Below are 13,775 nucleotides of genomic sequence, written 5' to 3'. Positions count from 1 at the left end.
CACTTAACTTTCCTAACGGCCACAGGGGATCCAGGTCCGTTTTCCCATTTTATTGGCAAGGAATATGAAGCCCAAAGTTACATAGACAGGAAATGGTGAAGCCAGGGCTGAAAGATTTTAGTTATGAGAGAGAGAGAGAGAGAGAGGGAGAGGGAGAGCGCACACATGGGTAGGGCAGGGGCGAGGAGGGAGAATCTCGAGAGACTCCCCCACAATCGCGTTATCAGGTCCTTCGCGAGGCGGTGCTCTGGGCTTCTGGTCTCCGCATCTGTCCGTAGGCGCCTTCAGGTCCTCGGAGGAGCTGGGGCCAACCCAGGGCCGCACCCCCACCCCCCTCGGTGCACAGCCCCCCGGGTGCCCCCACCCCCACCCCCTGCAGGTGCACGCCGGCGCCGGCGCTCACCCAGCCGCTCACCCAGCCAGCCGTGTGCTGAGCACCTGCAGGGCAGGGGGCCCGGGGAGCAGGCCCCGCACAGCACAGGCAGGACACACACGGGACGACAGCGGAGGACGAGGGCCCACCTCCCCCAGGACGGTCACCCAGGCTGCGGTCACGGGAGGCCTCAACGTTGGGGGAAGCTGGGTGAGGGGTGCGAGACAACTTTCCCGTTATCCCTGCAACTCCTCTGTCCAAGTTACACGGCCACCTCCCCCTCCCCCTCCCCCACCCTGAACACCCACAGAGGCGGGCCGGCCTCCCAGAGGCCTCCAGGAACCCAGCGCAGGAGGAAACCTACACAGGCAGGAACCCGGGTGGGCGCGGCCCAGCAGCCCCCAGCAAGGAGGGGGGAGGGGGGGACCCAGGCCAGGGAGAGGAGAGGCGGGGGGGGGGGGGGGGGGGGGGTGGAGGAGGGGCAGGGGGGGTGGAGGATGGGAGAAGGGGACAGGGCAGGGAAGGAGGAGGGGACAGGGGAGGGGAGAAGGGGATCTGGGAGGGGGGGCTGGGGAGGCGGGGCCAAGGCCCAGGAGAGGAGGGACAGAGGGGGGTGGAGGAGGGAAGGAGGGGACATGGGAGGGGGGACGAGGGGATGGGGGGGCCCCCGAGGCCCGGGAGAGGAAGGGCAGAGGGGGGTGGAGGAGGGAAGGAGGGGACATGGGAGGGGGGACGGGGGACGAGGGGATGGGGGCCGAGGCCCCGGAGAGGAGGGGCAGAGGGGGGTGGAGAAGGGGAGGAGGGGACAGGGGAGGGGGGAGGGGGGACGAGGGGATGGGGGGCCGAGGCCCCGGAGAGGAGGGGCAGATGGGGCGGGAGTGGAGGGAGGAGGGGGTGGGGGTGGAGACCGCGGGAGAGGAGGAGCGGGGGGGGCGGGGCGGAGGAGACGGGGGAGGGGTCCGAGGTCCGGGAGAGGAGAGGGGGGAGAGGAGAGGGGCGAGGGGAGCGGAGGCCGCGGGGGCAGAGCTGCGGCGGGGGGGGCTCCCCAGCGCGGGGGACGTGGGCACCGGCGCCCACCGCCCCGACCCGCCCCGACCCGCCCGGGGCCCACCCGGCGCCCGCCTCGGTGCCCGCCCCGCCCCACGCAGGCCCGCGGGCCCGCCGGGGACGCACCTGGAACTCCAGCCCGTAGATGACCGGCGCGTCGTCCTCCATGCCGCGGCCGTCCCCCGCGCCAGGCCTGTCCGTGCGGCGGGCGCGCCCCTAGCTCAGCGCCCATTCATTCCCCCGCGCCCGCGGCGCCGACCGGGAGCCTTTCGGGCCCAGCGCGGCTCCCGTCGGCCTCACTTCCTGTTTTCCTGCTGCGTCATCGGGACGCTCCTCCGCGGCGGCCAATAACAGCGGCGCCCGGCGCGTGCGCATGCCCACTCGACTGCATCCGGGGCCTCCACCTCGCGGGCCGCAGGTGGAGCGCGGGCGGGGAGGGGCGGAGCCGGGGTGCGGGGTGCGGGGCCGCGGCGGGGCGCTGGGGAGCGGGGCGGCGGGCGGGCGTCCGTGCTCCGTCGCGCTCCGCGGGGCCTCGCTCCCCCGCATCTGCGAGCGGTTTGCTGGCCGCGGTGCTCGGCGGCGCCCTGGAGCCGTGCGCCCTGACCCCGAGCCGAGCGCAGCACGCGCGCACTTGAGAAGTGCCAGGCCGCAGTGCCAGGCCGCAGACCGCCCCTGGGGCGCCGACCTGAAGGCTGGCGAGCCGGGTGCGAGCCCGAGCTCCGCGCGGAGCCCCGAGGTCAGGCCCGAAGCTCGCGCGGGCGGCAGGCAGCCGGCACCCGGGGGCGGAGCGGGGGCTGGGCAGACCCAGGGCGGCCATGGGAGACCCGCTTACACCGCTCTCCCGAGCTGCCTTCCCGGGCGGTGTCCATGACACGCGGAGCCCCAGGGCGCCGAGCCCCGCTGCTTTCCAAGACCACCCACCTCACCGGCTGTGCGGCTCTGGAACTTTCCCTTCAGCCCCCAGTCCATCTTCACGACGGATGGCCCCGGTCGGGTCCGAACGACGTACATGCAAAAGATGCCCAACGTCGCTGGTCATCAGGAAGAAGCCGATCAAAACCACAGTGAGCCGGCACCTCGCACCTGTCAGGATTGCCAGTCTCGAAAGTCAGAAACACAGCAAGCATGGCAGGAAACGGAGGAATTGAAGCCTTATACGCTGTGGATGGGAACCAAACTGGTGCAGCCAGCGTGGACAGCAGTGTGCAGGATCCTCGAAAAGTCAAAAAATGGAACTACCGTGTGGTCCAGCAATCCCTCGTCCGGGAGTCAAAGGAAGCAAAATCACCGTGTCGAAGAAACGTCTGCACACTCATGTTCATTGCAGCTTTATTCACAGTAACACGGAGGCAACCTAAGTGTCCATAGATCCAGGAGTGGATGGACAAAGTGTGGCACAAGTGGGTGCCCCCTCCACACACACACACACACACACACACACACACACAGAATGGAATATTATTTAGCCTCAAAAAAGGAAATCCTGCCATTGGAGACAATATGGATGAATCTGCAGGACATTCTGTTAAGTGAAATAAGCCAAACACAGAAAGACAAATACTGCATGAGTATACGTACATACAAAATACAGAAAAGAAAGAAAACAAAACAAAAAAATATGTTTGGACTCATTGTAGGAGCACTGGTGCTTACCAGAGGCCGGGGGTACAGGGATAGGAGAGAGACTGATCAAAGCATACAACTTTTTTTTTTTTTTTTTTTTTTTAATTTATGATAGTCACAGAGAGAGAGAGAGGCAGAGACACAGGCAGAGGGAGAAGCAGGCTCCATGCACCGGGAGCCTGACGTGGGATTCGATCCCGGGTCTCCAGGATCACGCCCTGGGCCAAAGGCAGGCGCCAAACTGCTGCGCCACCCAGGGATCCCACAACTTTTCAATTATAAGGCGAATACGTTATGCAGACCTGATGTACAGAACGATGACTACGTTTAATAATAAGCTATCCTATCCTTGAAATCCTAGAGAGTAGGTCTCAAGTGTTTTCATCACATACCCACAAAAAAGATAATTGATTGGGACCGTGGTTATGGACTTTGCTCCACCGTGGTATGCATTTCACAATGTATATCTGGGTCAGAACATTCTATTGTAGACCTCGAATATATAGTGTATCTGTCAAAAAGGGAAAAGAAATGTAATCATTGCTGAAAAGAACACAGAAATGGGTTTCCCTGCTGTGTCCTAGTGCCCTGCTGGTCACAGCTAAGCTTCAGCAGACACCTGTTGGGAGAATACAGTGAAATCAAGGAGAAGAGGCACGGCTGGAGCATCCTATTCACTGTCTCCAGTTGCCTGAGGTCAAGTTGTGGCGCGAGGAGAATGCAGCCTTCCTACTCCTGGATCAAATCTACCCCCGTATGATTGGTACTATTACCGCCATCTTTATGGTTAGTGTTATTACACAAGTCGTACAGGTGCACAGAAGGAAAAGTAGAGAATACTGGTAGGCATAAACGTTCCAAAAAGTATTTTTGGGTGCTTTGGCAACCACCTGCCCCTCGGAGGTCACCTAGCCCCGCCCACTGCCCCGCCCCCATGCCCCTTGGGGCGCAGGCCCCGCCCACTACCGCTCGAGCCGGAAGCGCGCTGGGCGGCCGGCTCGCACTGGGCATGCGCGGAAGCGTCCGCACGTCCGGCGCGCGCAGGCGCCCAAGCCCCAGGCAGCGCCGCGTCCAGTTTTCCCTTCCGGTTTGCATCCACCTTCTCCCCGGAGTCTGGTCCCCGCTGCAGGTGACCCGCTCCCCAACCCCGGGGGCAGGGGGCAGGTGAGACTCAGGGCCTGGAGTGGGGGGGCGGGTCGTCCGTAAGCGCAGCGCCGCCGCCCTGACCCCCGCCCCTCCCGGGGGACGCTCCTGCCTGGGTCCCGCCCGGGTGGGGGCTCGGCCCTGGGTCCCGCCCGGGTGGGGGCTCGGCCCTGGGTCCCCGCCCGGGTGGGGCCTCGGCCCTGGGTCCCGCCCGGGTGGGGGCTCGTCCCCGGGGCTGTGCCGCGGGGCGGGAGGGTCCCCCCGGTGTGTGCAGCCTGAGCTCCTGGGGGCTCGGCCCTGGGTCGGGTCCCCTCTGAGGGTAGGAGGGCTGCTCCCTGGAGTCTCCCCGCGGGTGCTGCCCCCTGACCTCTCCGGGGAGCCCCCCTGCGCGTCCGGGCCGCAGCAGTCGGTGAGCGGCTTGCCCCTGGATTGCTCTCCGGCCGCCCGATGTGGCCTGCCCGGCCCAGCCCTGGGGTTGGGACAGTGAGTGCGGCTGTTGGTGTGAAAGTGGATGTTGCCCGTCGCCCCCGCCCTGACCCTTCCAGAGCAGTAGAGTGTGTACCTGTGAAGCCTGAAAACACTTACTTTAGAAGAAGAGCAAGGCTCAAAGACAGGCTGAGACGCGTGTGTGCCTCTCGCTTGACCGCAAACGTCCGGCCCAGCGGCTCCGGACCAGCTTCCAGCCTCCGTGGCTGCCGGAAGATGCCGCGTCCTTGTATCCGCGCGCTCTCCTCCTGCTGATGTACAAGTAGCTCCGTGGGGTTTGGACGTGCCCTGTGCAGCGGTTCCTGTTGAATATGACCCCAGTTTACAGACTGGGAAAGCAGAGTGAAGAGATTAAGTCATTTTCCAAAGGTCACTTATAGCAGTGAAGCCAAGACACAAGCGGTAATTCACAGCCTGCGTTCAGTCCTCTTGTCTAAGTCACCTCCGCTGCTCTGGACCATGACCCGTCCTAGCAGCCTTCCCAGGAGACCAAGGCAGAAAGCTGTCGGCATCAAACACGGTCAGCATGCCTTTGGTCCCATCATCGGGTTTTCTCTGCGTAATGGAGGTAATAGTGGTACTTTGTAAGTTGGTCCTGAGGATTAAGTAAAATAATCCACGTCGAATGCTTGATCTGTAGTGGGTGTTCTTTTCTTTTTTTTTTTTATGATAGTCACAGAGAGAGAGAGAGAGAGAGGCAGAGACACAGGCGGAGGGAGAAGCAGGCTCCATGCACCGGGAGCCTGATGTGGGATTCGATCCCGGGTCTCCAGGATCGCGCCCTGGGCCAAAGGCACGGGCCGAACCACTGCGCCACCCAGGGATCCCTGTAGTGGGTGTTCTTTACATGGGGGCTTTCGTAAGTATATGCTAGTTAGAGTTCCACAACATGGCATATGGTTTCATGGAAATAGGGTTTACATTATTGCAATCTGGTAAAAGATTTATAATTCCAGCCTCATGTCCAGAAAGGGAACCTGAACGACTGTAGTTTGAATTGTTCGTAGTGAATTGTTCTTAATGAAATTCCAGTTCTCAAATAATCACTTAAAGTCCGTACTTAAGAACAGTCGTAAGCTGGGACACCTGCGTGGCTCAGTCGGTTAAGCATCTGACTCTTGATTTCAGCTCGGGTCATGCTCTCAGAGTTGTAGGATTGAGCCCCGGTAGGGCTCCATACTGGGCATGCAGCCTGCTTGAGATTCTCTCTCTTCCTCTCCTTCTGCTCCCCCAACCCTGCTCATTTGTATTTTTGCGCTCTCTCTCTCTCTCTCTCTCTCTGTCTCAAAAACAAAAACAAGGGGCACCTAGATGGCTCAGTGGTTTAACATCTGCCTTGGGCTCAGGGTGTGTCTGGGGTCCAGGGATTAAGTCCCACATCAGGCTCCCCACAGGGAGCCTGCTTCTCCCTCTGCCTGTGTCTCTGCCTCTCTCTGTGTCTCTCGTGTCATGAATAAATAGATAAAATCTTTAAAAAAATGATCATAAGGTATTAAGGACATCATGCAAAGCCCACTCGCCTGAACATAATGTCCACTTTCTCTGCTAGCATTTTGATGCTAACATAAGCTAAAAATCATGTCTATGATTTAATAAAATGATTAAGCTGATAATTGAAATAATGATTTAGATTTCACCGGAATCAAAAACAAATACATGTGCTTTTCCTTTTTTTAATGTGAAATATAAAGACCACGTGTAGCTTTCATGGAAGACGTAAAGATCAAATGCAAACCTTACCCAGCCTGCCCACCAGCAGAAGAAATGGACAGTTGCCAATGGCTAGTTCATGTGGCCGTCCCTAATCAAACCTTCTCTTGCCACCACCTCCAGCCCTCTCCCCAAACGAATTGGGTATTATCACCACCTTGCTTTTGCACTTGTATTCCTACAACAGTATATTTAATTTACAAGGTTTTGAACCTTATACAGAAAATCATGCTGCTTATTTTTCTACTCATTCTTTGTTGCAAAATTAGATTTGTGAGGTTCAAACACTGATGTGCTAAATATAGCAGGGTTCATTTGTTTTACACGTAATGCTCCATTTTTAATATACTATTTATTATTGTGTCTATGGGCACATAGACACAATATGGGCTTGTTTCCAGGTTTGTTTGTTTGTTTTAAATCTTTGGGAGAGGACAGGTATTTTTTTTTAAAGTTGCTGTTTATAAGCATTCACGATTCTAGCTTATGGTACCATGTGAGGAGTTCGTCTGTGATACATAGGTCATAGAACTGTTTATTGTCTTAACCAGTACTCTTGAGAGCTCAGAGAGGTACTTAATTTTACAGTAACCGTGGGTGTGCAATGGAAGTGTCCTAGAAAAATGAAGATGGATGGCTTGAGTCACAGGAAACATGCTTGTGAAATGTGTGTCCCTCTCAGCCTGTTGAGATCTTTGGCCTATTTTTCTGTTGGGTCATTTACTGTCCTGTTGAGTTATAGGAATGTTTTATGTATTCTTGATATTAAGAAATCTGACAGTACCAAGTGTAGGTGAATGTGTTGAACAAGAATACTTTCATACTGCTACTACATATGTAAATTGGCACAAATATTTAGGAAGGCAATTTGACGTTTTCTAGTAAAGATGAAGAGATGCATTCTCTATGACCCAACATACACAAAATGTTTGATAACATAATAAACAAATTTACACGTGTACACCAGGAGACATGTACAAGAATATTCTCGATGGCACCATTTGTACTATCAGAAACCTAAAAATACCTCAGGAGTCCATCAGTGGTAGAGAGGGAAAATTAAGCCAAAAACTGAAAAATCTAAGTAATGTGTTAAGGAAGTAAATATGTGGAAGATTAAAGAAAAACAAGAGTATTACAAATTGCAGGATAGTACCCCAAAGGGGGTGGGAAGTAAATATTAGAGTGTCTCGGCCACTTGTTATAAATACTGTTTTGTATCCACTCAAAATTTGTTAAAAGCTATTTATAGAAATTACACCTTTAGAAGAGAAGGGGAAGATGCTTAACTGACTGAGCCACCCAGGTGTCCCACCCTACGACTGTTCTTAAGTACTGACTTTAAGTGATTATTTTGCTGTCATTAGCAGGGGTTCTACAAGAAAAGAACCTTCTAAGGTCTCCTGCTGAGAAAAGAAAATTTATACGTGAGCTCTTCCTTTCTGTCCAGGATCTCTCCATCCCCCCAGCACCATATTTCTTTTTGCCTCGTGTAAGTGTGTTAACTACCTGGCTTTCTCTCTGTCACTCCCTGGAACACGGGAGTACCGAGTTACCCTGGGACCTAAGACACTGAAACATGCCCTGAGTAATGGCTCCTGGTTTGCAGGACATTTCAACACACCCCTTTGGCCGTGGTTTTTAATAAATATGTAGTTTATATTCAGAAATTGAGATCAGAAAAAAAAAATAAATAAAAAAAAATAAAAAAATAAAAAAAATAAAAAAAATAAAAAAAGAAATTGAGATCAGGGCACCTGCGGGGCTCAGTCGGTTGAGCATCTGCCTTCGGCTCAGGTCATGATCTGAGGGTCCTGGGATCGAGCCCCACATCCTGCTCTGCACTCAGCAGGGAGCGTGCTTCTCCCTCTCTCTCTGCCCCGCCCCAGTTGCCCGTTTTCTCTCGCTCTCTCTTGAATAAATATTTTTTTTTAAAGAAATTAGGATTAATAATATAATTTTTACTCTGGAGTGGACAGGATCTTTGTAAACTTTGTCAATAGGAAACATTGATTTTTCTAATTCAGTTTGGATTAGAAACAAAGTTTCTGAAGAAAATCAAAACATAGTTACAAGCAAGCATTGATGTGAAAGAACGTTGATTTTTTACTTCCCTTTCTTCCTTTCAGAAGATTGTTACTTTAGAAACATTTTAGGTAAATTGGTAAACAATTGGCTGTGTCAGGGTTTTATCCTTTGCCTAGTTGCTCTGCAGAAAAGTTATATTTCCACTCTTGATAAATAAGCTTCCCTCAGAACTCCCTAGGAAATGTCATTTCTAAAAATCTGCCTATTTCATAGACTTTTTTTTTCTAAAAAGAAAATCATAGTTTCAATCTGTTTCTTTAATTACTGCTGAAGCAGTTGTTTCTTGCTATAAGTATCCAATCCACATAATGAGTGGATCTTGCATAGTGATTCGCTTTCTCTTATTCCAGTGTCTTGTGGGAAGTAGCTCAGCGTTGTCTGTGGACAGTCTTTCCTACGATATCCCCATTTTTGTCTGTCTCTGTAACTAATACACATAAGTTAACTTTGGCAGTTATTTCTGTTTAAGAGTAGAACTTTCTCCACCTTTCCCTGTATGTAAAGAAAACACTCTGATTTTGCCAGTTCTGATAGTCTTTACCTTTTCCTGTAATTGTATCAGACCTTTTCTTATACCCTACATTATTCTACAATTAACCATTAGTGTAGCATTGGAATTTCTGGAACAATCTGAACTGTGTTTTTTGTTTTGGTTTTGGTTTTTTGTTTGTTTGTTTGTTTGTTTTGTTTTGTTTTTCTTAGAGGGGCTCAGAACCAGCAGTTGACCCAGCTGTGGTTACTGACATCTCCCAGGCACTGTGCTAGGGGCTGGGATAGTTCAGTCCTCATGAGGGTTAGTCAAGAAGGACCAAACTCCATTCCTGGCAGTGTCATTTACCGCCAGTAAGGTTTTTTAAAGATTTTATTTATTAAAGAGAGAAAGCATGAGTGAGGGAAGGGGCAGAGGGAGAAGTAGACTCCCCACTAAGCAAGGAGCCCAGTGCGGAAATTGGTCCCAGGACCCTGAGATAATGACCTGAGCCAAAGGCAGACACATCACCAACTGAGCCACCCAGGCACCCCTACTAGTGATTTTATTCTTTTAAATATTTTAGTTTTTAGTAATCTCTACACACAACATGGGGCTCAAGCTCACAACCCCAAGATCAAGAGTCATATGCTCTATGGACTGAGCCAGCCAGATGCCCCACTACCAATGATTTTGGATGAATTCCATCACTGCTCTGATTCTCAGTGTCCCCTTCTGTATATTAGGGCACTAATGGCATCTCGTTCAGCTACCATAGAGGTGAAATGAAGTCGTGCTTGTTCTCATGGCTTTCCTGCCCAACCTCTGTTTGCTATACAGAAAGGACCCAGGGGAAATCCCTACATGTGATGCCACATCCATTTTTTGATGTTCCCTAAGCAGCCTTCAATCCGCCTTGCTGTGAGACATTACCAGAAGGAGCTTTTGTTCCTTCTTCATTTCAGGTTTGACTCATTTATAGCTAATCAAATGAATATATAACAAATGAAAAATTAGTAACTGACTGCTGGACAAGAAACTCCTCTACTTTATCTACTTTAAAGTCATCTTGTTTTTAGATTTCAGGGTGACTAGGCTATAAAAAGGAAGGACAGCTAATTTGGAATACTGTGAAAGCGTTGACAAAAATACTCTCATCTAGAGACCAGTTAAGATAGTTTTTAAAGGTCAAGAAGGCATTTTTTTCCCCAGAAAAACCCTCATCCTAATTGGACTTTGTTCATTGTTAAGAATAGAACTATACAGTAGGTTTTGCTCAAAAAGTTCTTCAAGAAAAGGAGCACCTTTTCTTTAGAGTTCAAACTCCTTGTTTCATTCTGTGGCCTCTACCATCCAGCATGCACCTAGCGATTCAGCTTTAACCAGCCCTGGTTTCCCTGCTTACTAGCAGCACAGCTTTGAGCAAGCTACATGACCTCCCTGAGCATCAGCTTCCTCGTCTGCAAGATGAAGGAAATGATAGCAGTTGTATCACAGGGTTGTTCTGAGGACCAAGTAGGAACATATATGTAAGACCCTTACCAGAGTGCCGAGGACAATGCATCATAATAATTGATCTGGTTTGCTGTCATTAGCAGGGGTGAGCATGCCCCTCCGCCCGCCATGAGTAGGCCTTTGTCAGCGTATAGTTTTTCTTTCTCTTCCATTCAGGCAGACGGTGTCCCAGGGAGGATGAGGAGATTATTACAGGTTGGAGTGTCTTGGGGAGGCCTCATGGAAGAGAGGGTCTTTAAGTGAGTCAAAAAGAACAAGTAGGGTTTAAAAGGCTGGAGACCTCAGCCCTGTTAGGATGGCTAGGATCAGCCAGGAAATAAGTGTCATCAAGAATGTGGAGAAATTAAAACCCTTGTGGACTGTTGCAGGGAATGTAAAATGGTGCAATGACTGTTTTCCACAAAACAGTTTTTTGATCACTCAAAGCATTAAAAATAGAAGTGCTGTATGATTCAGCAATCCTACTTCTGGGTATATACCCAGAAGAATTAAAAGTAAGAACTCAGACATTTGTACACATGTGTTCACAGCAGCAGGCAGAGTAGCCAAAGGGTGGAAGCAACACAAGTGTTCATCAGTGGATGAATGTTTAAACAAAATGTGGTATGTATCTACGACGGAATATTATTCAGCCTTAAAAAAGAAGGAAATTCTGACAGGCTGTAACATCAGTGAACTTTGAGGGCAATATGCTAAATGAAGTAAGCCAGTCACAAAAGGGCAAATACCATAGTGTCCCACTCTTGTGTAGTACCTAAAGTAGTCACATTCGTGGAGTTATAAAGTAGAAGGCAGTCATCGGCTGGCGGTGGGGACTGGGGTGCTGGGAAGTCATCGTTTATGGATACGGTGTTTCAGTTTTGCAAGATGGGAAGCGTTCTGAGGATGGGTGGTGGATGGTTGCACAACGATATGAATGCACTGGATGCAGCTTAGCTGTAAACTCAGAAATGATTAAGATGGTTCTGTTACGTGTCTTTTACCATGATCAACCGATCAGTAGGTGCCTGGAGAAATGGAGTCTTTTGAAATTTGAAGTTTTTGAATATATAACTGGAAAACATTTTTTAGTAGACTTTATTTTTTGGAGCAGCTGTCGGTTCACTGCAAAATTGCACAGAAGGTTCAGAGATCTCCCGCATATCTTTGACTCTTCCGCCAAGCAGGACATCTGTTACCATCACTGAACCTGCGTTGACATGTCATTATCATACAAAGTCCACAGTCCACATTCTGGTTCGCCCTGGGTGTTGTGTGTTCCGTGAGTTTGGGCAAATGTATAATGATGTGTATCCACCATTTGCTTCTTAAATTTAAGAAACGGTTTTAACAGGAAGGTTAAATCAGCTCAACAGTAAGATAGAAAGCTGATGGGGTTGGTTCATATCTGTCTTTGCTGCAGGGGACCATGGAGAACGCTAACAGCACCGAGCAGAGCGGGACTGAGGACTCGCATCCGGCCCAGGAGCAAGCTGGGAGCACCACTCTGCAGGAAGAACCGGGGCAGCTGCTTTATCATGAGGAAACCATTGACCTCGGTGGAGACGAGTTCGGGTCTGAAGAGAATGAAACTATATCGGAAGATTCTAACAACTTCGTGGATAAGCTTAATGAGCACATGATGGAGAGCGTCCTCATCTCTGACTCCCCTAACAATAGCGAAGACGACACAGGTGACCTCGGCTGCTTGCAGGATGTAGTGGAGCCTGCAGAAGGCAACTCAGGTCCCAGACTGGAAAGCCTTGTGGATGAAGGAGCAGCGGACACCCTAAGCAACAACAGTGCGAGTGACGGGGAGGGGGTGTCTAAAGACATCTCTGACACGACCCCCGACTCTGAGCACAAAGAAGTCAAAAGTGTGCCCGCCTTGGGAGAGGAGGGTGCAGAGGACCTGGGCCCAAGGGATGAGAGCAGCCACCCAGAGGGACCGGGGTGCGCACCCCCTGCAAGGCAGTCCCCTCCCGCCGAGGAGCCCGTCCCAGTGTGCACTATTTTCAGCCACTCGCTTCCTGCCCGCTCCCAGCCACCTCTGCTCCTGCGGGACGGCTTCGAGTCCCAGATGGTGAAGTCCCCGAGCTTCAGCGGCGCCAGTGACACGGTGGCCAAGACCCCTCCCCAGGCAGTCCAGCCAAGCCCCAGCCTAAGTAAATTTTTTGGCGATCCGACCAACACTAATTCGTTGGCCTCAGACTTTTTCGATTCATTCACAACTTCTACTTTCATCTCCGTTAGTAACCCCAATGCCGGTTCTTCAGTTCCAGAAAAACTGTCTTCACTCTCGACCCCAGTGGGTGAGAGATCCCCAAGTGTTGCCGAGCCTTCTCACTCCCCAGGGATCGAAAAATCAGAATCCGGTGTTTGCACAGCTTCCCTAGAAATTCCTCAGTCTCCAAAACCGTTTTCACAGATCCAGGCTGTGTTTGCAGGGAGCGAGGACCCCTTTGCCACAGCCCTGAGCATGAGCGAGATGGACCGCAGAAGCGATGCCTGGCTCCCTGGGGAGGGGACCAGGGACGTCCTGATTTCATTGGCAACCCAGCAGTACAGCACGGTGTTTGTAGACAAGGAGAGCCTCACCATGCCAGGCCTCAAGTTTGACAACATCCAGGTAGGTGCAGGACATCTGTAGAGGGGCGCTCGCGGCATGATGCCTCAGGGGCTTCTTCGAGTTCCTCTCCATCTCTCTCTTTTCCCTCTCACTCCCACCCCCCTCCCTCATATGTATGTCACATAAATACCTTTCAAGGACTGAAAAATTCTCATTTTGAACTCTGTGTTACGTCACTGGTTAATTTGGAACTCTGTTGATTTCCCTGATGTGATGATTTAAGGCACTAATCAGTCTTAGAAGTAACTGTCAGCCAGGTAGATAGTTACATCATACTTCTTTGATGTAGCTGTGAGCTTCGCATGGTGAGGTTGTTTGTGACATTTAACCTTCAACAAAAGATTACCTTTTTTTTAAATCTTGGGAGTGTATTTGTTTAGCATATTATATCCCCAGTGTAGAAAGAGTTTTTATAGACTCATTAAGAAAAATATGGATGGCCCCACAAAGTAACGAATCACAGAAATGTTTCAGTGTTCTGTATAATAAATAGTAACATAGAAAAGTTTAGTCTCGCAATCAGAGATGGTACGATTATCTCCATTTTCCATTATCTAGTAGGCATTTCATTCATGATTATTTCTCGCTTGCTAAAGCTTGGGAAAACAGCCTGCCTCAGGCAGCCCTGATGGGACCATAAATCAGTACAAACTGTTTTAAGTAAAATTTTTAAATCACCATCCAAATGTGCATATTATTTGATCCAGAAATCC

The 13,775-nt window shown here is 51.0% G+C and overlaps 2 protein-coding genes across 5 annotated transcripts in view; one reads left to right on the top strand and one right to left on the bottom strand.

Moving 5' to 3' along the window:
• EIPR1 (EARP complex and GARP complex interacting protein 1) overlaps positions 1-1,749 on the bottom strand; it is a 122,205-nt gene extending 120,456 nt beyond the window's left edge. Inside the window, exon 1 of one of the 2 annotated variants that reach the window (XR_012003260.1) lies at positions 1,547-1,739. Coding sequence is in view for 1 of the 2 variants with exons in the window: in XM_072767823.1 (XP_072623924.1) it covers positions 1,547-1,588 (42 nt within the window). In the remaining variant the exon portion in view is untranslated. Of the gene's footprint in view, positions 1-1,546 lie in introns of both variants that reach the window. The other variant, XM_072767823.1, reaches the window with a different exon arrangement.
• A 1,332-nt stretch (positions 1,750-3,081) lies between these two features.
• Positions 3,082-13,775, top strand: part of TRAPPC12 (trafficking protein particle complex subunit 12) — an 81,568-nt gene continuing 70,874 nt past the window's right edge. Inside the window, exons 1-2 of one of the 3 annotated variants that reach the window (XM_026009174.2) lie at positions 3,082-3,829; positions 11,857-13,062. In XM_026009174.2, the coding sequence (XP_025864959.2) occupies positions 3,800-3,829; positions 11,857-13,062 (1,236 nt within the window). In that variant the 5' untranslated portion in view covers positions 3,082-3,799. Of the gene's footprint in view, positions 3,830-3,967; positions 4,208-5,016; positions 5,241-11,856; positions 13,063-13,775 lie in introns of those variants that run through there. The other 2 variants (XM_026009175.2, XM_072767821.1) reach the window with 2 other exon arrangements.

This window comes from Vulpes vulpes, chromosome 8 (genome assembly GCF_048418805.1).
Source record: "Vulpes vulpes isolate BD-2025 chromosome 8, VulVul3, whole genome shotgun sequence".
In the NCBI taxonomy this organism is placed as follows: domain Eukaryota; kingdom Metazoa; phylum Chordata; class Mammalia; order Carnivora; family Canidae; genus Vulpes; species Vulpes vulpes.
The sequence above is the reverse complement of the archived record's forward strand: the minus strand, read 5'-3'. Positions and strand labels throughout refer to the sequence as shown.